This window comes from Thrips palmi, unplaced genomic scaffold (assembly GCF_012932325.1).
Source record: "Thrips palmi isolate BJ-2018 unplaced genomic scaffold, TpBJ-2018v1 HiC_scaffold_16, whole genome shotgun sequence".
Taxonomy (NCBI): domain Eukaryota; kingdom Metazoa; phylum Arthropoda; class Insecta; order Thysanoptera; family Thripidae; genus Thrips; species Thrips palmi.
Window position 1 is genome coordinate 8,984,394 of NW_023144625.1, and position 22,381 is coordinate 9,006,774.

Consider the following 22,381-nt stretch of genomic DNA (forward strand, 5'->3'; position numbering starts at 1 on the left):
GATATATATCGAACGAAGTGCTTAAGCTTCTCCCACCTCACCTCACTGGCTCGACAGCCTGGCGGTGCTTTTACAAGTCCTGCTTCAGAATAGCAGTTTCCCCACCATCTGGAAGGAGGCTATACTGAAAGTCTTGCCGAAGCCTCGGAAAGACGCGTCACTCCCGGAGACCTACCGTCCAATTAGTCTCCTAAGTAACATTTCCAAACTGTATGAGAAGTTTATTCTCCTGTACATCCTTCGAGAAGAAGCAGAACTAAAGGTGCTCCCTGATGAGCAGTTTGGATTTCGGGCAAACCACAGCGCGGTACTCCAGCTAGCCCGTGTTCTGGACAAAGTATGCTCTGCTGCTGAACAGGGAATGACCGTCGCTCTTGCGGCCCTCGACGTGGAAGCGGCCTTCGACCGTGTACCCCCTACGGAGCTGGTGGCTAAGCTACGACCACAAGGATTTTCCAAACGTGTTGTATAATTAGTTCACAACTTCGTTACCAACAGGACAACACGGGTGAAAGTGGACGGAGTTCTCTCCGACCCCAAGCTCATTACGGCTGGGATGCCGCAAGGGGCGTGGCAAGTTCATCTGCTACAATCGTCATCCCTGATAGAGATTCACGCCCCTGCAGCGGCAAGAAATCACTCCAATCGATTTTCAGTGCAGCTAACTTCTACCTGGTTCAGCTAAGAATCCATTTCGTTCCGAGCGGTTCGGGTGTACCGACCGAAACAGCGCCTACTGAAGCTGCGCTCAGGTACTGTTTCGTTTTGGTATCATGTTTACCAAGGGGTCCCCAACCGGCGAAAATCGGTGTACACGGGTGAAAAAGTCATTAAAAAAGTCACTAAAAGTCAAAAAGTCACAAAAGTCAAAAAGTAACAGAAAAACCACTATAAAGTATCCAAAAAGTCACGAAACAGCCTTTAAAAATGGCAAATTTCAATAAACGCTGGTGGAAAAGTAACTTTTAAAGTCAAAAAAGTCATTTAAAGGTCAAAAAGTCATTTAAAAGTCAAAAAGTCATTAAAACGTGTGAAAATGAAAAAAGTTCCAAGGCAAAACAGTCGCAAAAAGTCAGAAAAGATACTCAAAAAAGTCACAAAAAAGTCAAAAAACAATCAAAAAGTCACAAAAAAGTCAAAAAAGTCAGTTTTGACTTTAAGACAATGTACGCTCGCCGGCTCGGTTGGGGACCCCTTGATGTTTACTCTCACACTAAATTACTATCAATTTTTTTCTGCGCGCCAGCGCTCGACATTAAACATGCACGTCGTAACGCACGAATTTGAGCGTGACAATGCACGATCTCGTGCGCAAGTATGCAGAAAATCGTGCATTGTCGCGCACTAATTTTTACGTTACGAAGTGCTCCTTTAATTTCGTGCATTGGCGCGCAGAAAATTGAGCTATGTATTGCTGAAATTTGCAAGCATAATACGAAGCGAAGAGACCATCATAGAGCATTCTAGTTACCGCCGATCGGAGAAGAAATAGAAGAACAAAACCGGAAACCGTGATGAAACGGAGTAGGTAGCGAGCCCGGTTTCAAGAAAAAATGTGAACAAATGTTGTTATTTCTGTGTCAAAATGTATTTGAAACAGACGAAAGTGCTTTTGAAAAAGATACGCCACAGACAACTCTGAAAAAAGTTCACCAAAGTGCCCCAAAGTAGGTTGCCAGCCCTAGTTCCGGTTTCTTCTTGTTCTTCGGTCGGCGACGACTAGATTGCTCTATACGAATCTTTTCAAGATTCGCATCGCAAGTTACGAGGAAACGCTTCGAAATACGAAGCGTAATACGAAAGCTTGCGCGGCATGTCCTGCGTATTCTTGAGAATTTCTTCGCAAGAAGCTTCGAGATCGGGAAACGGATGCGCTGAACTCGAGCCGCATTGCAGGAGATATCACACTCGTACCACCTACTTGTCCGACACGGTGTCCTCTATTGCTTGTCGCGTGGGAGGTGCAGGCGTGATTTCCCGTAAGTTTGCCCGAATTCTGGTGCAGTTCGCTGTGGCATAAAGCTACGGAAAATTCTGTTAACAGCTTGTGGTAATTCTCCGTAGCCCTCTTATAAATACTCTCCGTAGGCTCTTACGGCATTTTCCGTAGGACCGCACAGTATTCTCCGTGGGACCTTACAACAGTGATTTCCGTAGGACTGTACAGTCCTTCAGGTCCTACGGAGAAGACTGTAAGAGCCTACGGAGAATGTTGATTAGAGGGCTACGGAGAATCCTGGGAAAACAATTACCAGAATTTTCCGTACCTTTTTGCCGCAGTGTTCTTCCACGGGGTCGCCAACGAAACCGTCGTTAGTGAATCCCTTACTAATCGCGAAGTGGTTCTAGTCTCTCTGATCCACTCTGATGTTAGCGTGTAATCTGTGCAGGTGGGTCCCTGTCTGCTTCGTGCTCCCGGAAACTGCGTCCCTCAACGTTCATTTGTGGCAATGGATGGTGGAGCAATGGTGGAGTCAAAACAATCGGTAAGTACTCCATTTTACCGTACGCTTTCTCATCCCCGGAACGTGACCCCACCTTAAAACGAATGTAACAAAATGTCACGGTAAAAACCGATACGCGTTTTGTCCAGAGGCGTATGGTAAAGACATAGGGGTAAGTCGGGTAAGAAAAGCACAGGGTAAGAAAAGTTCAACCCCATGAGGTAGACTGCAGACATCTCGGCATCCATTTGACAGGAAATTCACACTCAGATTTACGTTTTTAGGTGAAATAACTGGTCACCGGAGTGCTCAAAGTCAAGACATCTGCTCCATAAGGGTGCGCTCTTACCCAGTGCCTTTCTTTCCCAACTTACCCCTAGGCGATTCCCAGGAATTCTCTGGGAAAACTAGGATCCGTTTTTACCGTGCAGGTTCCTGTAAATTTGTTTATGGCGGATTAACATTCAAACGAATGTGACACCATGTCCCAAGGAACATACATTTTGTTCCACATTCGTTTTATCGTGACGTCACGGAGAGTGGGGATCGTCCACATGTTACCTCATCGCCTTAAGGTAAATTTTTTACCCCTCCCTACCCCATGTAATCATTCGCAAACCTAACCTTCGATGCTTCAAGCATGACCGAGCTCCACCTCCGTAGGTGATTACGTAATATGTGAACGACACCACTACTGGTGCAGTTTTTTTCTCTAGACACTTTGAAGTACGCTAAAAGATCTTATCGAATCTTGATTAAAATACTCCATATGCACGGTAAAAACGGTACCTGGTTTTCCCAGGAGCCCTATGGCGAAGACATAGGCGATTTCCAGGGGTTCCTGGGAAAACCAGGAACACTGTTAAAAATTATGTTGTAATTTAGCAGTAAATATGTTGCTAATTTTCTTAATGATCAAAGTTGTTTTCAAATGACTTTCGTTGTTTACTAACGAGTTGCGTCGTTCGTCCACAAGATGTTTGTAAACCGGTAGACAGCCTTATTTGCACCAATTTTTATTGCCGATTAGGTCACAGACCTAGTAGAGTCCCGGTTACCCCGCAGTAACCACTTCTTAGATTGTCCGGGTTGTTTGTACGCAGCAAAATATTGTTTTGAAACAGCTTAAGTCATAAAAATAATTAGCAACGAATTCGTTGTTTTAAAACAAGCAAACTTGTTCACAAACAGCAGCGTTGTCGAGGTTGGTAAATTGTGTTGTTGTTTTAAAACAACAATTTTTAACAGTGAACCGTTTCTACCGTGTGACCTGGTCGCTTCAGTGTAAAGGACCTCTCATCTTGAATTTGTCGAATTCCATCATTTGGGATGGATATTAGAGTAAGGTAGAAAATGTTCGGACCATCTTTTTAACAAGGTAGGTCTAGGCCAGACCGTGTCTTGTCGCAACAGGCTTCGCGATGCTGCGCCTGTTATGACAGTCCACACCTGGCGTTTACTCCTACCTTGGCCTGCGGCGTTGGCGCCTTCGGCAGGCGTCTATTTTTCTAAACGTCAGCATATTAATCGGTGTGATTACAAGTCGAATCAGCATTTGGTTTTTGGTTGAATACTGGAGGGAGTGCTGCCGGAAATCGGTTTTGTCATAAAGTTACAACAAATTTTCACAGTGCGCTCAATTGTTTCGCCTTAAGAGATACTCCAGTATCGCCAATGGATTTGGAGTGGTGCCCTGACTCGTTCCTGCCTGCCCACAGCCCTTGCCGGACGACGCTCTGCTGGCCGTGCTGGCCTTCTTGTCGCCGGCGGAGCTCCTGCGCTGCCGCCTGGTGTGCCGCCGCTTCCGAGACCTCTGCCTGCATCCGGATTTGTGGCGGTCTGTCTGGCTGTCGGACGCCGGGCTGCTGCGCGCCGTCCTCCGCCTGGCCCCCTGCCTGGGCAGTATGTTTCTCAAGGACATGTTCTTCAGGCCCACCTTGCAGGCAGTGGCCCCCCTCGTGCCGAGCATAACGTGCGCAGTCGCTTCTGTCACCTTCATGATCCAACAACAGGAAAGTGTGACCTTGGTCATAGACCTGATCCGAAAGTTGTCTGCTTTGGGTGGTTTAAGAGTGGTTCAACTTGACACGTTGAGTGAGGTGCATTTTCCACCTGCGTTCTTTGAACTGATCTACGGTCTTAAAGACCTCTGCGAACTGGAATTGAGGATGCAATGCTCTCCACCACTGTCGGATGCACTACTTTCGACACAGGCGGTGAAGCCATCTCTAACCAAGCTCATTTACGGATATTCGGCAGACTATTTCGTCCAGTTGTTGTTGAGGACACATGCAGCCACTCTGGAAAATGTGTGCCTCATGACAGGAGGGCAGCTTCCCTCGGCGTTGCGCACGATTGTTGCACCAAATCTGCAATCATTGACCTGCCACTTGAACAGCGACCTGGCTTATTCTGAAGCGTTATCCCATGTTCACAAGCTCAAGTTGATAGCTTTTGGAGAGTACCCATTCCCCCCCGAGGCTCTGGACTTCCTTCGGCAATCGGCACAGCTCCGATCCGTGAAGTTGACTTTCGTAAAAGCCTTGCCGAGCCCGGCGGATCCCCTCTTCGCTCTTGCGGCGTCGCCGTCAGCCCCCTCTCTTGAATCTCTAAGTCTGTTGTGTGCGTCGGACTCGCTGAGGGCGATGGCCGGTGTCCTGGCACGGTTCCCCTCCCTGCAGACGCTCACAATCTCGATTTTGCAGTCCATCACCTACATGTCTGCGGACGCAAAGCTCTGCGACGACTTCATGCGGGCGGTGAGCCCAGAGTCGGCGCCCCGCCTCACCTCGCTGACGCTGCCGCCTGTAAAGGTAGGACGAATGTGAGCCAAAAGAACCGGACCGCTCCGGCCGGCTCTGGCCGGGGTTTTCTGGTCACAGCGAACCGTTGAATTTAGAGGGCTATAGTAAGAGAGCCGATTGTTTCTTGCACAGCTTTACTTTACTCTTCTAAGTTGAAAGGTTTAGACGCTGTGACCATAAAACCCCAGCCACAGCCGGCCGGAGCGGTCGGGTTCTTTTCGCCCACATGGTACTACACCGCGAGTCCAAACGCCATGAGCATAGCGTCAATTGGTGCCTTACGTTTCAACACGTCTTCATCGCACCAATAGAGTACTGCAAAGGAGCTCTGGCCCGGAAGAAGAAGAAGAAAACGGAAGTGAGAAGCTGCTATGAGCGATGTACGTTGCGCATGAGGTCTGGGGCTCATCCGCAGCCTATATTTCTCATAGAAACTGCAACTTCTTACTTCCGTTTTTGTGTTTCTTCCAGGCCACACGGTAAAAATGGTTCCTGGTTTTCCCAGGAACTCCCTGGAAATCGCCTATGTTTCTACCATAGGCTTCCTGGGAAAACCAGGTACCGTTTTTACCGTGCAGAGCTTCCGTGTAGTACTCTTTTGGTGCAATGCATTGGTCTCGCGCGAGTAGTGCAATCACTGGTAAAACTGAAGCGTAGTGTTACGTCCCTCTGTTTCCAAGCGTGATGAATTTACGATTGAAATGAAGCGTAACAGTCTCATCCGCCAAGATTCCCTCCATCTAAAAGCATGGGGGCAATTTCCAGAGTATGCTTCATTTCAAGCGTAACGTCTTCAAACATAACTTTATGCTTGACTCAAGCACAGAGTTACTTACGCTTTAGTTACCACTTCGCTTGCATCGGCATGGGACGTTTCTCCGGGACGTATCGCAGTAATGTACGAAGTCTCTTATCGCTTAATTATTTATACCTTGCGAAGTGTACAACCCCTTTAAAACGTTAAGATTGACCATAAAATTTGTTGTTTTTCTTTTCAAAGCTCTCAACAGATTCGTAGCTTTGTATGCACCTATATTAAAAAATACAGAATAGAAATTATACTTATCAGTCTATACCCGTTGGTTAGAATCTTTCTGGAGTGTAAAAACTCGTTGTGAAGAGCTCTTCACAGTGAGTTTTCACACTTCTAGTGAACAACAACTGGAGGTTGAAACCTTCTTTAAAGATAGTTTTTGCTGGCAGGGTTTTTACTATCCGACCCCCGTCACGTCAGTTAATGAAAACCCACCTCGACGTCACAAAATGCAAAAGTCCTGTCATACCCAATTTTCGAACCTCCGTTGGTAGGAAGGGTGTATCAGTACTACAGCCAAAGTATTAAGCCAGAACTTGGGTGAGAAACCTTCCTCACCGAAATTTGGGTGATAAAAATTCCTCCCAAATTTAGTCATGACAATTTTTCATTCGGAGTTACTTGCAGTTGGATTTGTTGAAACCTTTGTAATTTGTCGTAATTCAGCAATTAATGGTTCCTCCCCAAAGGCTCATTCACTCTGGTTCACTGCCCCGCTGCAGGATCTGCTGCCAGAAACCCTGGCCTGCACCTTCCCTTACCAGATTCCCCGGCCCCAGAAATGCATCTGGTAATAAAGCATGAAATTGCCCATAAAATGACCCTTGGTTTCAATATTGGCAAGAAAAACTATTGAAATCGCTCATCTTGCAACTTAAGTGAATGGAAACGAACCACATTTTTTCTGGCCAATATTAAAACCCAAGGGCATTTTATGGGCAATTTCATGCTTTTTCAGATGCATTTTACCGATTGGTAAAAAGTTAAAAACTTTGGCTGCAATCGTGCGCGCAGTGAAACCATGTAATTTTGCAGACTATTTTTGCATATAACACAAAACATCCTAATTCAATGCTAAAACAAAATATTTTTTTTTGAAAATGTTGTAAAATCTTTTATCTTTCAAATGGTGCCTGCCGTTTGCCTCTGGCATTCATACTTATCTTTATATTAACGTCTAAACAGGAGGTTCGAAAATCGTCAAAACACGTGCAAAAGACGCTACTGCCCCCTTAATGAAAAGCCACCTCGACTGTACACTGAAAATGAAAAAGTCCTGATCAATACCCAATTTTGAGCGAGGCATACTTCATCACACAAATTTGGGCGAGGATTGCTTCCTCGCCCAAATTTGGGTGAGGAAGGGTGTATCAGCTACCTACATTGCTCCAAAGTATTAAGACCAGAACTTGGGTGAGAAAACCTTCCTCACCGAAATTTGGGTGATAAAGAATTCCTCGCCCAAAATTGTAGTCATGATCATGTCTCTTTCATTCGGAGTGTACTTGCAGTGCTGGATTTGTTTAGAAACCATTCGTCAATTTGTCTGTAATTCAGCATTATTAACTGGTTTCCTCCCCATTCCTTACCTTCAGGGCTGCATTCACTCACTGTCAAAAAAATTAAGTTCAATCGACTAAAATTTAGTGGATTGTACTAAGAAATTTAGTCGTTTTTCAGGGCGACCAAGAATATGTAGAATTAAGAACACGCCAATCGAGCATGAGTGGACGATAAAAACGACCAAATATTAGTCGAATCAAACAAAACTTAGTCGAAATTTTGACCAAAATATTTAGTCAGTTCCCTTTAGTCGGTTCTTGTGATGTAAGCAGCGGTGACGTCACACCATTTGGAGACTTGATGACGATTTTCTTAGTTTTAGTTGATTCGATCTCCTCGAGGTCTTTTGAGATTCTAAGAACTGCCTCCTCTCCTATTGGTTGGGGGGAGAATCACGTGACCACCGACCTCCTTTAAATGTGACTAGCGTACTCATGAGCACTGACATTAATGATAAAGTCCTCGAAATAATCGGACCCATTTGGCGGGCACTGTCATAACATGGCATACTGACATTCTGCCAAAATTGCTAAGCATGCAGCCACTCATTGATATGCTGTCTGGCGAGACTTCAGATGTATGAAGGAACCTCGCAGAATGGGCAGCATACATGTCAACAATTTCTATTGACTCGTACTAAGGCATTATGTTTTAGAATTCGTAATGTACCATAATTCACATATTGGACTGATTGTACTTACATTTTACTTATGGAGGATGCCTCCTGGTTGCACGGCCCCGCTGTCCAGGACCTGCTGGCCAGGAACCCTGGCCTGCACCTTCGCGCGGACTGTGATGCCATGGAGTTCCCGGCGCCGCACTGTGATTGCCACTGGTGTCGCTGGGGGTGCCACCAAGAGCTCAAGACCGCCGCCGGGCTGCGACGATGTTCGTTCGCGGCGCACTTCAAAGAGGTCGGCTGCCCGAAGGGCTGCGTCAAGTGGCTGTAAGCCTACCTTACAGTGTACTTTGTACGCAGTGCGATTGAATGTCAACGAAAATTGTGCATAACCGCGTCATCGTCATGGTCCATACGAGGTTGTACGGCACGAAATGTGCAACTGATCTCTGCATGCTGTTGACGTGGTTGTAGGATACATGTGCTTGAGCATGGTCCTGCGTGTCTGGGAGTTGTCTCACAGCACAATCAAGATTTTAGAAAGACTCACAATGAGGTCTATGAGTAACTCGCCGTCCACTAGCTTTATATAAGTTTAATTGTTCCTGACGGTGAAACATCTTTATTTTCCTTGTAAGTGTAAGAGCACTGAATAAATGAATTAAAGAAAGTGTTGATTCTTTGAAACACCCATTCCTATGCACATAAAAATCATCTCGGCAACCAGATGAAGCAAAGAAATGGCACAATTATTTTGATAAAATGGAAGCAGGAATGCCTCTTTAACAACAGTTCACACACGATTGTTACTTAATAAGTAATCTCACTGAGTTCTAAGTCTGATTTATTTCAAATCTTCGTCACGTAACATCAATGACCTGTGTTCTGAGTTTTCACAATACTCCCTACATCTACAAATTGAAGTGTGCACGTGTGCACTCATTAAATCAACTTTCTACTACTATCAAACGCTCGAACATGCGCATACATGCTGTTGGCTGTGTTCACAGCAACAAGTACTATGAGTTGCAAAAGAATCGAACCCGGCCGGCCGGGCCCGGCGCTACCCCGCGCCCAGACGTCTGCCGAAGACGGGCGGGCTTCTCGGCAGATGGACCGACGCAGGGCTGCGCTGTTGTCTAACTATAAACTGCACGTGCCGGGAGGGGAGGGGGGCAGCATGCACCAGAGTGCAAAAGGCCTGCCCTGGGCCGCCTGGGCCCGGAGCCCGGAGCGGGCTGTAGGCAACCGGATTTGGCCTAAAATATCGGTTAAAATTGGCGTAGAACAAAATTTCAACATATGGCTGGACCCGCAACTTTGCAAGGAAGCCATTTCCACCCAATTCAAAATCAAAAATTGAGTGTTTTGAAAATTTTTATTTTGGGTCGAGGGGCAATAAATCTGCGTGTCAGCACCCTCGCAGCGGTGCAGCTCGGAGTAAAAGAGGCCCTCGACACAATAACCAGGAGGCGACTCGGCTGATTCTCGAATGCAAATTTTCCAGGGCGTTTGGAATGTCGACCAATGTATTGGAAACTCAATTTCCAATCTGTGCATATAAAAATAAATTTTCTAGGATTATTTTCATGAAGTAAGAAAAAGTTAATTGAACACCTTATAATAAAATAATCAGCTCATCTTGAAACGCATTCTGGTAGCGTTCTCAAAACTAGTCATTTTTACACGAGAATGAACTTGTAAAAATCGCACTCGCGCCGACGCGCGCGGCCGGGTAAGCAGAGCTGCTCGGCTGCTCTGCGGCGCCCAGAACAGGGGTCGGGTCGAGGTGTCATTCACTCATAAAGCTATTGTGCACTTGCAGTTATAGTTTGGCAACAAGGCGGCCCGGCGACCGACCGTCTTCCTACCTGTCCGCGCTTCTTCAGCACCAGCCTGAGCGCGGGGTATCGCCGAGCCCGGCCGGCCGGGTCCGATTCTTTTGCAACTCATAGTACATACTCGGTAACCTTACCGAGTATGTACTATGAGTTGCAAAAGAATCCCTTGGGAGGGTGGGGCAGTTTAAAACAAATGAGAATTTCCCTCATTGGTTTCATACTGGTGTTTGTTTCGAACTGCCCGTATTTCGAACTGCCACACCCTCCCTCGCTGGCTGAAGCAGAAACCCGTGTGCAAGGGAAGGACATACACACGAATCTGCAAATGGGCGTCTGCTCCAGTTACCGTGTACACGCCTCAATGTACAAGCTGGTGAGCACGTATGCAATAGTGATCGTACATAAAAGTATGCTGCGTGCGCAGTTCAATTCACTGAGATTCCAAACGCTATGAGTATAGCACGTATGGTGCAATGCAGCTAAGATATCGCACCATACGTGCAATGCGATAGCCGCATATTGCACCTGTCAGGGATAGACACAAGGCAACATAGGAAAAGAGGAAATGCTGATCTTGCAGACGCGCTCGCGGCGTCCGGCTTGGCCGCGAGTCGTCAGTCGTAGGCTGAGCCTCGGAGCGGCAGCACCTTTCGGACCTAGCTTGGTGAGTGGGAGGTTATCCAACCCTTAAACACTGTGTCCTCATTGCCGTACGAACCCCGCTCCATGCCGTTCAGGAACACCACGACTAGCTCCCCTGACAGCACCTTACGTGCGATGCATCCCGAAAGTACCCTACGCTAATGCATGGGAATTGGGAGGCATTGCACTACATGTGCAATGCTTTTGCATCGCACCAATTGACGCTATACTCATAGCGTTTGGATTCTCAGTGTTTCTCCAGTGATAAGAACCAAGGTAAACCATCACTCGTTAAAGAAGCACTGAAGACGATTGACCAATACAACTTTATTTATTGAACGCTGACCATAACCAATTGAAAAAAAAACTCCTAGAAATCGCAATTACCACAGCAAGAGCAACTCACGTAAATTTAGCAGTCTAAGACACAAGGGGCTTAAGACCTCCCCGTACAAAAGCAGAACGCCTGCTACATTTTCATGTCAAAAAAAAAATCCTCCACACATATTCTTGTGAGACATAATTATAGTAACGAACTGAAATTGAAACTCTGTTGACTCAAAATGTTACATACAACAACAGCGATAGCCTCTCAGCTCAACAAATACTATGAAACGTGCTGATGTGATTATTGAGTCTCTTGGTCTTAAAAAACCGCGCTGAGCACTTCTTGCAGGGATGTCCCTGCCCCTTGCCTTTGGAGTGCTTCGCCATGTGGCGCGAGGCGTCATCGGCAGTGGATAGACGGGTCAAACACAGATGGCACACTTGACAGTTTCCGGAACCTTTCCTGCAGTGGGTCGCTTTGAAGTGGGCGACGAAGTCCTCCCAGCTGCGGAACATCGATTGGCAACCCTTGGCGGTGCACCGGCCAATCAACCCTCCAAAGTTGCCTAAGCTGTAGAGGGTTAAAAAAATCGTTAAATACTGACTCCAACAGGTCATAAAACGTGGCAAAAAGTGTCTTTTTAGAGAGGAAAGTGACTCCTTGCAGAGAAGATCCTCACACTGTCAGGAAATCCGTAAAAGTACGGAAATTTTACGAAGACTGTCCGTCCATTTCTTTCACACTGAGATCTCCGTTCATTTAAGTTGTGCACTCTCGGACTCTGACTTTTTATCTCTTGCCAAAAGGGCAAGCTAAAGGGAAAATAGTAAAATTTACGTCTGCTCAAAACACTAAGCATAACAGAATAAAAAGTCCATATGAGACTGAGAATGTGGATTTTCTGCGTGAAAATCTGGCACTCTACAAATCGCAGAGCGTGCATTGTACGCTCTACCTGGAGCATGCCTGCAAGCACGCTCTAGCTATACTCTCAGACTGGTACTGACTTTTTGTCCTTTGTTAAAGAGTATTTTACACAGCAATAAAAATTACTATTTCCCCAATATTTATGTACGATTTTGTTCGTAATATTGACACAAAGTCCATTTGCTATTGACTATTGCTACTGCTATTACTATTGCTATTGACAATTGCTATTGCGTCAATACGCAATTGACTTAAAAGAAAGTCAATAATTGATGACAATTTAGTCCTTATAGCGAACAATATTGTACATGGTTACAAAGGAAATACTACTTATTATTGCTGCTGAAAAAACTACGTAAGCAAAGGACAAAATGTCTATAAAAGAGGGAAAAAAGTCAATACGAGTCTAAGAGTGCAATCTGCGGAAAAATACGGAAAATCTCCGAAAAATATTGAAACTTACGGAGAAACGCCCTCCATTCCCAATATTAGAGAAACTTTCTCCATGAATTTACAAACTGAATTTCTAACGGTGCACACAAAAGCAATAAAAATAGATTATTTTTGCACTAGTTTTGAGCCTGGGTGTGGTATCTATCTAATAAAAAAAAAAAGCAAACGACTCACTAAAGCTGGTCAAATGTACGCAAGCATTTAAATATTATTACAGTGGTCCATTGGCAGGGTTGCCAGACCGTGAGTCAGCCAATGCGCCAAACATGAAAAGCCATGGGACTTCTAGACCCATTGACGGTGCAATTTTAAGCACTTATCGGGGATAAATTTTGTGATCACCTGGTGATACCAATTGTGCAATGAAATAGCAAATCGCAATATGCATTGCACAATTTGCATTACGTGGTGGTGACAAAAGTGTATCGCCAGCGCGGCGGCGAGAAATTTTAATGCTTCCTCGCAGCAAATCGAGACATTGACCGAATTTCGACAAGTTTCGTGTTAAAATAAGGAAAATGCCACCCGAAGGCTCCTAAACAGTGACGAAATTTCCCACAAAAGTGAGTGAATTTTTAACAAGTGACAAAAAAGACTCACCTGCAACCCTGAGTGGCCGGGGTGGAGTCTGGGGCCAAGGCGTGAACCGAGGCGGGGACGAAGGCCGGCAGATTGCCGTCCCTCGTGACGTGGTGGAAGTCCCTCTTGTGGCGCATCAGGCTGGCGGCGCCAATGAAGCGGGCGGTGCACAGCGAGCACTGCTCCTCCCCGCGGCTGTGCGCCTCCAGGTGATCAGCCAGTCCGCCGGTCGGGTAGACGTCCAGGCACGTGACGCACGTGACACCCCTCTGGTGGCAGACACACCAAGCGCGAGTTAGAAACGTTGTGACGCATGTGGCACTTCCTGAAACTCTGACATTGTAATGTGAAAAAAGTAGGTATTTGACATTTTGCAAATACTTGTGTCAGATGTCTCAATTTAGGCCTATAAGTTCCTTTCTATTATAGAAACTCATACTCTAAGACTGGAGCCCCAACTCCTATTGGTTTCTAAATTATGGAGGTTTACGTAAACTTTTAGTTGTTTCTCCCAAACTCTCCTCACGTCATAGGATTAGCAACCCAGTCTTCAGATTCTGGCAATTTTCTCTTTTTTTGAATATGAAAAAGATAGCGTTGCCCTCTCTTTTGTATCTGCCTTAGTTTTCCTGAAAAACCGAAACAAAGTGGGTCAAAATCCCACAAATTTGAAGAAAAATAAGAATAGGCCTGATAAAACAGCTTTGACAGTCTCCTCTCGACTGACATCTTCAAATATGCCAACGCTATATTTTTCCTTTGCTTAAATAGATAAAATTGCCAAAATCTGAAGACTAGGTAGCTAATCGCTTGTCGTGAGGAGAATTTGGGAGAAACGACTAAAAGTTTACGTAAACCTCCATAACTCAGAAACTATTCAGAGTTGGGGCCCCCAACTTTGGGAATAAATTCATCTAATAGTGGTTGAAATTTGACCACAAAATGATTTTCCTGTGAAGAATATTTCTAGGACATGCTACTTTCTCTTCACAGAATCCTTAACAAAGCTTAACTGATATTGAATACAACAGTATACACACTGTTGAATACAATACTACCCACACTAGAGTACACACTACAGAATGCAATACATTAGTGAACTGCATATATGCTCGCTCATGCTATGTTTACATTAAATACTGTGCCCTGATAATCTAAGTGTGGACGAAGTCCACTTTACTTTGCGTGGACCACGATTTTGTCTGCGCGCGTGGACTCCTTCTGCTCTTGGATTAGGAGTGTGTATATGACTATGAATGCGGTAAATGCTGTACACTCATGAATACATTTGGTTCTGCTTAAAACCCTACGCATCCATGCACGCAAGCATTTACTGTATGCAAGGACTGTAAGCAGCGTTTGCTGAGGCGGGCTCAAAGAATAAGGTATTCCAATGCTCTTCTAGAACAGAAGTGATATATGACAGTTTTGAAGAGAAATTTACGAGGCGAAGTTTGGTGCTTAAAAACGATTAGATACTGCGACCAAACTGGGAAGCTCTGAGTTCTCGCGGTCGAGGGTCGCTGCCGCCTTGACCGACAGAACTCGGGTGTCTTCCTACTTTGGTCGAAGTACAAGAAATGTTACTCCACCTGCGCCGCCTTGATGTGAGAACTCATGTGATGATTGACGTAGTCCTTCCAGGAAGTGAAGGCTTGCCCGCAGTTCTTGACGGAGCACCACCCGACTTCCACCGTGCGAGCCGGGCCCCTATCTTTGGACGCGGAGCGGCTTGACGACGGTGGGGCCGACGGGGCGTGGGAGGCAGTGGCTGCGGTGCTGGACGTCGAAGCCGCGGACAGGGCCGGCACTGCCCTATAAAAATAAAGGGCATCAAAAACTACACTTTGAGAGGGAGATTATTAACAATTCATATCTTGGCAGTGACTTGTCATCGTGGCAGTGCAGGAGCGCAAATCAGCTGCGGCCCTGTTGCGGCTAAACATTTGATCCAGGAAGCGGAAGAAGTGGTTAAGTCGAGTTGATTCAGTGACCTCTAATCAGTCTATCAAGAAAACATGAGCGAAAATTTGGTCCAAAAATAAGTGTGTTGAGACAAGTCCCATCCTCTTGCATCTATTTTAGATGACATTCCCCACCTGTTCTCCCACCTGCGAGGTTTAGGCCTTGCAAAGGTGCACGGATTCAACTCGACTTATACCCTTCTTCCGCTTCCTGGATCACTTTAGCCTTCGTTCTACCTGGATAGAGGCGTGGAGGCGGCCTGGCTGGCGGCCGGAGTCTCGGGCGGGTTGCGGCGGTGGAACTGGATCCAGTGCTTCCGCAGGGCCTCCTGGTACACGAAGCGCGCCTCGCAGGCGGTGCAGCGCACGTCATTGATCCTGTGCAGCACACTGTGGTCTTCGTAGCTGGAGACCCGCGACAGGCACAGCGAGCAGACGGAGCGGTCGTCGGACGGGTCGAGGTGGCACCTCTGGTAGTGCAGCACGTGGCTCTTCCACGAAACGGCGGCCTCGGAGCAGCCCTCCACGGTGCACCAGCCGACCACCTTGGGCGTGCTCTGGCAAAACAAAGAGCAAAGGCATAAGGCCACGCTTTACACTCTACTCCTCCAATCGACATTTTATCAATATTCATTGACGTTAGTGCGCATTAAGAGAGTTTTGTTGAGGATTTGTGAAGACGAAATTAATAATAATGTTAGTGGAACGAACAAAAAGATAATTGCTTATCAGTGAGCACAAACATCAATACGTTATTTAGGGGAGACCCAGGTGAAACTTTCTGGAAAGCTTTAAAATAAACCCAGAAAGTTGAAACTTTGCTTAAGTATTGGGTTCATTATGTTGAGTTCCCAAAATAAAATTCAATCCAAAATGTTGAATGGTCTCTGAGAAAAGTGCAGTTTTAGTGTGTTTTAGAGCATAAGGTAAAAATCTCCTTGCGTCCTTCAAAGAGACGGTAAGTCTTAAAAAAACTTTTAGGGTTATCCTGAAGATGTATGACAGATATTTAAGTGACGGAATTTTCAAATTCAATTTCTGACCCCAGATAAAAATTTTCAAATTGTAACATTTTTAAAAAGTGAGGTTTTCACCTATTTTTCAAACTTCTTTGAGTTTGCAAAATGAAGCAGGGCTGATATCAAGATTCCTTCACTACAGTAAGTTGACAAGTCATCAAAGAATAGAGTCCATGCAAGACGACTCATGTATATGTCAACCAGGAACGCAGGAAGTAATTCGACGACATATTTTTTTTGTCGACTGAGCAAAGCTGTGAAGTTGAGCGTATAAGCCAACGACAACTCACCTCAATGTTGTTTCTTTCCAAATGATAAAGAAACTACCCATTTAGCTTAAAGGTGTTCAACTTCTTGAATCTGAAACCTTCTATTCACATTTTTATCTATCAACTTTGGAAAAACTATTTTTGCCAATTTTAGCCATTTTTTCTCCAGAGTCCCTGCTAAACATAAACTCAGTACGAGTCTGAGACTGTACAGGAGCAGGCGCGTATGGACTCTTTCTTCCAATTATTGACTTTTTCTCCTTTGCTTACTTTGTTTTTTAAGCAGCAATAATAAACAGTATTTCCTTTGTAATCATGTACAATATTGTATAATATAAAAGTAAATTGTCATTAACTATTGACTTTATTTGAAGTCAATTGCGTACTGACTCTCAGTCAGTGGCACTGACTTTGAGTCGACATATCGAACATATCTTACTTATGATTAGTAAAGTACTTTTCATTGCTGCGTAAAATAAACTCTTCACATAAAGATGAAAAGTCAATAACAGTCTAAGAGTGCAGGGAATCAAGCTGCTGCTTCAAGAGCATTAAAACTGACATTAAATTCTACGTCCTTCACGCTTCTTCTAAAACAAATTTTTGCCGTTCAAGGACTGTTTACAGTAAATCCTATACGAATAGCCGCTTCGTAATACGAGAAAATGAAGGCATGCAATATCTACGAAGTAATGCTTCGTACTATGAAGAAAACGTTTTTCGAACACTGGTAAAACTAAAGCGTAACTCTATGCTTGAGTCAAGCATAGTCCGAAGCAAGTGCCTACATTTCCTTGGTAGTTATAAAGCAAATGCTTTGTACACTGTCATTCAAACTGCGATAACCACTGTCTATATTTTGCAATAAAAAACTTATCACAATTTTTGTGCTATGACTACCAAAAAACTGTAATTGAAAGTGTATAGCTACATTTTGTAGTAAGTATAAATTTTTGGTGAGAGATAACTACAAATGAAAATGCAGTTAAAAGTTATCGAAATAAAATGTGATTCAAGTCACTACAAAACGCTTTTATCGCACAAATTAGGGGTCAGTTATTGCAAAAAAAAATGCAATCACTACTATTGCACTCCAGGGTGCGACAAATCGTGGGAATCGCAAACTCGGTTTTATCAGAAAAACTTCACTGAGAATCCAATACCTCCCTATTCCCATGCATTTCGAGACGCACGTAAGGTGCAATATGGCATTATGGCATTGCACGTATGGTGCGATATCTCAGCTGCACCATACGTGCTGTACTCATAGCGTTTGGAATCTCAGTGTTGCACTAAAAGTATCGCAAAACAATTGACAGTGTAGGCTTTTCGGAACGTAAATCGTTCCCCCTCTTCCCCTTACCTGTGTGCGCGAGGCCACCTGCGGCGCTGGCGGCGCGGCTTCGCTGGCGCCCTCCTTCGCTTGCTCCGCGGCCTCGCTGGCGGCGGGCGGCGCGCACAGCAGCAGAGGCCCGCGAGGACCGAACTGGTCCACGTGGAAGGCCTTCTTGACCTGGATGCGTGGCGCAGCGGGAACCTCTGCATCAGAACCTGTGGCAAGACAAACAGTGTCACGGCGACGCAGAGCGACGCTCCCGTCATGCAGAACGCAAACTACACCACCAGTAGCAGAGCGAAACTACGAAACCCATGCAAGTGCGGACACTTTGATCATGCAACAAGGCACTGTTCATACAAAAAGGCACTTTTTTCCAACAACAAAACACTTTGGTCATACAAGGCACGTTCAACAACAACACACTAAGTTAAAAAAGAACAAAAAAACAAGGCACTGTGTTTATACAACAAGACACTTTGTTCAAACAACACGGCTCTTTCTTTATTCAAACACCAAAGCACTTTATTCAAACAGGACACTGTGTTCAAACAACAATACACTTTGTTCAAAAAACAATAAGGCACTGTGTTCATACGACAAGACACTTTGTTCAAACAACATGGCTCTTTATTCAAACAAGACACTGTGTTGAAACAACACGACACTTTGATCGCGCAAGACTCTTTGTTAAAACAACAGGGCATTTAGTTTTAAACGCAAAACTCGATGTTCATAAAAAAAAGTTAAGCAAAATACGCAAAGCACGATCCTCAGGTTCCAGGAAAACGACGAAGTTGTCACGTAGTTACAATGAAAGCCTTCGTAAAGCTTACAAAGCCGAGTTGGTAAGGTTTAAAAAGGGTTTTAGAGGAACTATGAAACACATTCGTCGTGCAGCAGAGTGACTGCGTTTGAATTCTTATCCACAACCATGTATTGACTTTGGCGGAGTCTACCACCTTCCACTGTACGTCAAACGCACACCAGGTAGGCTGTGCACATGAAAATAAAATGACGTGAACACTGACAGGCCAGGAGCAAGAGAAGCAGTGGTCATGGCATGCGAGGGACTAGAACAAGTCAATTTGAGGCGCTGTCAGCCGCGTGACACACCGTGGCCACGACTGAAATCCCACTTGAAGTTTTCGGAACCTTTAACAAGAGAGAAAAGGGGTTAACTTGAGGCGACACATCAGGCGATCGCGAACGCTAACCCACAATGCCAGCCTCGCAGGTGCCACCAGGTACGCTGGTAGCGGTTTATAACAATAAAGTTCACTGTCGGAACAGAACCTTGCGAAGAGTTTGGCTTGATTATATTACGAACTCGTAGTTCGCAATTTTGTGACCAGTGTGTTTGCACGGGTTCCCAATACAAACAAAAAGTTCGCAAATTGCGAGTCGCTTGTTCGCAAGTTGCGACCCAGTGATTTACAATACTGATGCGTTCTTTGCATCGCGAATAAGTCAGATTCTTCGCAAGCTTACAAACAAATCGCTTCGCAAGGTTTTAAGAGGGCTTAAATTTTATTGTACCATCGTGCAACAAGAGTACAGAAATTACTACAAATCACATAACTTACAGGTGAAAGGGCATAACGTCACCGAAGCCGTCCAGACAGCCTCACTCGAGGCGACTCACCCTGCACCGGTAACGTACGCAAGTGTGTGCGCAGTAAGTTTCCAGTGTGGTCCGTTTCCCGCACCCACAGCATGCCAGGCTAGTCCTGCGGGCGAGAATCTCTCAGCCTTGGCGTGCTCGCCACCTGCAAATAGAGACTACGCTGGAGTACGTCAGCAGGGGTCACTGGGAAAAGTCCGCTCTATCGGCCTCATAGGTGCTGCCGACTAGCGACGCGGGCTCCTAGCGTCACTGCAAAGCCAGTGGTAAGTTTGCTTGCCACAAATTTGGCAAGCCGTTTCGAATGCCGAAGTTTGGCAAGCTTTGGTCAGCAATCATCATGAGCTTGTTAAATTTTGGCAAGCTAGGGAGTATTTACGGGCCAAGCTTGCCAAATTTTGGCAAGCTGGGCAGCATTTTCTGGCTCAGCTTGCCAATTTTTGGCATTCAAAACGGCTTGCCAAATTTGTGGCAAGTAAACTTACCACCGGCTTTGCAGTGGTCCTACACTGAGAATGAAAAAGACATGATCAATACCCAATTTTGGGTGAGGTATACTTTATCACCCAACTTTGGATGAGGAAACTTTCCTTGCCCAAATTTGGGTGATAAAGAATTCCTCACCCAAAATTTTAGTCATGATCATGACGCTTTCATTCTCAGTGCAGAGTTGCCAGATTGGACGATATTTCTGAACTTGGGTCATTTCCGCAGGGATCCTTGAATTAGCATAACATTAAAGTAGCACTGCTTTCATTAACAGGAAGAGTACCGATACACATCGGCAACTTTGGCCTGTTCCGTGCGTTAAGAAACGTGCGAATTTCGCCTGATTGGATTTGAACCAGATTCTAGGGTTAAAATAGATTTTCTGTTAGGCGGAGGGTGCCTCCGCGGTCTTAAATCTGGCGTCCTGCTGTAGCACTGTGGTCCTCCGCCGGTCGCACTGCTGTCGTACTTTTCGGACTTTTTTCTTACCGATTTAGACCAGTCTTTTTCACACGGGTAAGTCAGGCGTAGATTGTCGAAACTGGCTAAGCATTGCGAAGCCTGTTACGCCAGGCCACTGTGTTGTGTACACCAACTATGTACCTACGAATACCAATTCTCAGCCACTTAGCACTGAAAACCCCGATGTAGTTAAGAAACTCCTAAATAAAGTTAAAAAAGTGCCAAATTTAGAAAACATCTGTTTTCTTGGCCAACAAATACAGTCATCGGGGGTAACTTGGGACAGTCTGCCTGCGCAATCCACACGACGCGCGCATTGCACTGCAGAAAATAACCACAACAAAAGTACACAAATTTCTGGCAAATTTTTTATTAGGAATTTAGTGTACTTTTCAAGTACAACAATTGTTGTACAAAGCACAACGGAACCGGCATGACGAGTGCTGGGCAGTCCAGGGCTCGTTGTGGTTTGTTCCATTCTCGTTGTACATTCTACAATCCCTGTTGTACTTTTATTGTACAGTTTTTGTTGTACTTTTGTTGTACTATCCACACTTTTTCTTGCAGTGTGCATCAGACGCTGATAATGCATCCGGTGGTCCTGACTCGCCTTTTGCATCAGGCATGTCTATCGGACTCCAGGGCGGTGCTGCAGGTTTTGCGTGAAATCTTTCGAAATAGGGTATGTTTACAATCTTTTCACTAGAATTGCATCAATGTCTTTGAGTGTTTCCGAGTAAAGATTGCACTGAGAATGAAAAAGTCATGATCAATACCCAATTTTGGGCGAGGTTTACTTTCTCACCCAATTTGGGCGAGGAAAGCTTCCTCGCCCAATTTTGGGGCCGAGATACCACGCGCCCTGGTGCGCGTCTGATGCGCGCGGCACGGTCCGAAGACCCGAACGCGCCAGCCAATGGGAACGCTAGGATGCGTTCTGCCTAGCTGAGGCTGCCGCCATTAGCTGCGCTCTCAGCACACCTAGAATCTATATAAAGCGCCCCACAGTCGCATGCTAGCACAGTCGGGCAGTTTAGTTACGCAGAGAGAGTCGAGAGGGAGCTTGGACGCGGAAAAGGAGGAAAGGTTGCGAGAAAATAACAGCGAAGTTATCCCAGCTCCACTCATCATGTTGCCTGAGACTTCTTCGGCGGCCAGGACACGACCATATCAGCGTGGTCCCATGGGAGTTGCTGTTCATGCATATGCTATGGAGATGATGCGCGAACTGCCCGAGCCACCAGCCACCGTGTCTTCGCCTTCTTCAGCTGCCAGGACTAGACTTTATCAGCGTGGTCCCATGGGAGTTGCTGTTCATGCATATGCTATGGAGATGATGCGTGAACTGCCCGAGCCACCAGCCACCGTGTCTTCGCCTTCTTCAGCTGCCAGGACTAGATTTTATCAGCGTGGTCCCATGGGAGTTGCAATTCATGCATATGCTATGGAGATGATGCGCTGACGGTAGACTGACTGCATCTAGCAGGCAGTTTCCCTATTAAAAAGGTCCTTTTAAGGACCACCACATTTTTCCCGAGAGAATAATTCGATCAAAGACTAAAATAACCGTTGCCTTTTTTCGTCAAGGCTCACAGTGGGCCGTTACACACATTTTGCCTGCTCGCAGGCAGAGTGTCCGTCAGACTTCTTGCCTACGCGCGCGCCCCTCGGGTGCCGGACGGACGGGGCACCACGGTCCCATAAGGCCCTCCACGCCCCTGCGCGTCGTCGCTCTGTCTCTCTCTCGCACCCCCACGGGATGTTCGGTGAGTTAAGGTAAAAAATCAATTGTGGGTCACTTTTTGGCCCGTCCCGTTTATTTTTTGTAAAAAAAATGACGGAGGGACGGGCATATAGTATGATCCCTGCTGTGCGTCCGTTCGTTCGTTCGTTCGTTCGTTCGTCCGAGGACTTCCCGTGGTCCGATCTTGACCAAATTTGGTATGCAGCCTCCTTGGGTGACCCTAAGAACCGCTCGGTGGCAGCAAATCCGATCCGAGCCCCGGGGGCGCTGCTGCAGGTGCATCATGGTCTTCATGGGGTCGAGGAGGATCTCGGCAACGGATGCAGCTAGGAGGGCATGTAGGGGTATTTTTGGAATCGGGGCGACGAGAAAAAACTAATGGTGCCAGTTTCGAGCGAATCGGAGAAGTTCGGACCCGGGTTCAAATCCCAGCGGGGTATTTTTCGAACATTCTTTTTAT

At 45.8% G+C, this 22,381-nt stretch overlaps 2 protein-coding genes across 6 annotated transcripts; one reads left to right on the plus strand and one right to left on the minus strand.

The window, feature by feature from the left end:
- Positions 1-629: 629 nt before the first annotated feature.
- On the plus strand, positions 630-8,910 carry LOC117642760. 4 transcript variants are annotated; one of them, XM_034381283.1, is made up of 5 exons: positions 630-752; positions 2,391-2,486; positions 4,163-5,257; positions 7,658-7,668; positions 8,347-8,910. In XM_034381283.1, exons 2-5 carry the CDS (start codon positions 2,451-2,453, stop codon positions 8,573-8,575), a joined length of 1,371 nt encoding a protein of 456 aa, XP_034237174.1. In that variant the 5' UTR covers positions 630-752; positions 2,391-2,450; the 3' UTR covers positions 8,576-8,910. The 4 variants fall into 4 exon arrangements, with proteins under 4 accessions (XP_034237174.1, XP_034237176.1, XP_034237173.1 ...); XM_034381285.1 differs by lacking the exon at positions 630-752 and adding an exon at positions 1,426-1,667; XM_034381282.1 differs by lacking the exon at positions 630-752 and adding an exon at positions 1,707-1,979.
- Positions 8,911-11,034: 2,124 nt separating this feature from the next.
- Positions 11,035-20,289, minus strand: LOC117642761 (zinc finger and SCAN domain-containing protein 10-like). 2 transcript variants are annotated; one of them, XM_034381287.1, is made up of 7 exons: positions 20,205-20,289; positions 19,266-19,371; positions 17,630-17,817; positions 15,216-15,535; positions 14,607-14,829; positions 13,036-13,283; positions 11,035-11,625 (listed from the first exon to the last, which is right to left on the minus strand). In XM_034381287.1, exons 2-7 carry the CDS (start codon positions 19,318-19,320, stop codon positions 11,325-11,327), a joined length of 1,335 nt encoding a protein of 444 aa, XP_034237178.1. In that variant the 5' UTR covers positions 19,321-19,371; positions 20,205-20,289; the 3' UTR covers positions 11,035-11,324. The 2 variants fall into 2 exon arrangements, with proteins under 2 accessions (XP_034237178.1, XP_034237177.1); XM_034381286.1 differs by having other exon boundaries at positions 19,248-19,371.
- Between the last annotated feature and the right edge of the window lie 2,092 nt (positions 20,290-22,381).

Bases quoted from the DNA above. Each gene is read 5' to 3' on its own strand.
- LOC117642761 (XM_034381286.1), bottom strand. From the start codon at position 19,320: ATGCTGTGGGTGCGGGAAACGGACCACACTGGAAACTTACTGCGCACA. The intron at 14,830-15,215 runs GTAGAACGAAGG...TTATTTTTATAG, and splicing joins GCCTCCACGCCTCTATCCAG to GGCAGTGCCGGCCCTGTCCG. The intron at 11,626-13,035 runs GTGAGTCTTTTT...AACCCTCTACAG, and splicing joins CCGGCCACTCAGGGTTGCAG to CTTAGGCAACTTTGGAGGGT.
- LOC117642760 (XM_034381283.1), top strand. From the start codon at position 2,451: ATGGATGGTGGAGCAATGGTGGAGTCAAAACAATCG. The intron at 2,487-4,162 runs GTAAGTACTCCA...GCCTGCCCACAG, and splicing joins TGGTGGAGTCAAAACAATCG to CCCTTGCCGGACGACGCTCT.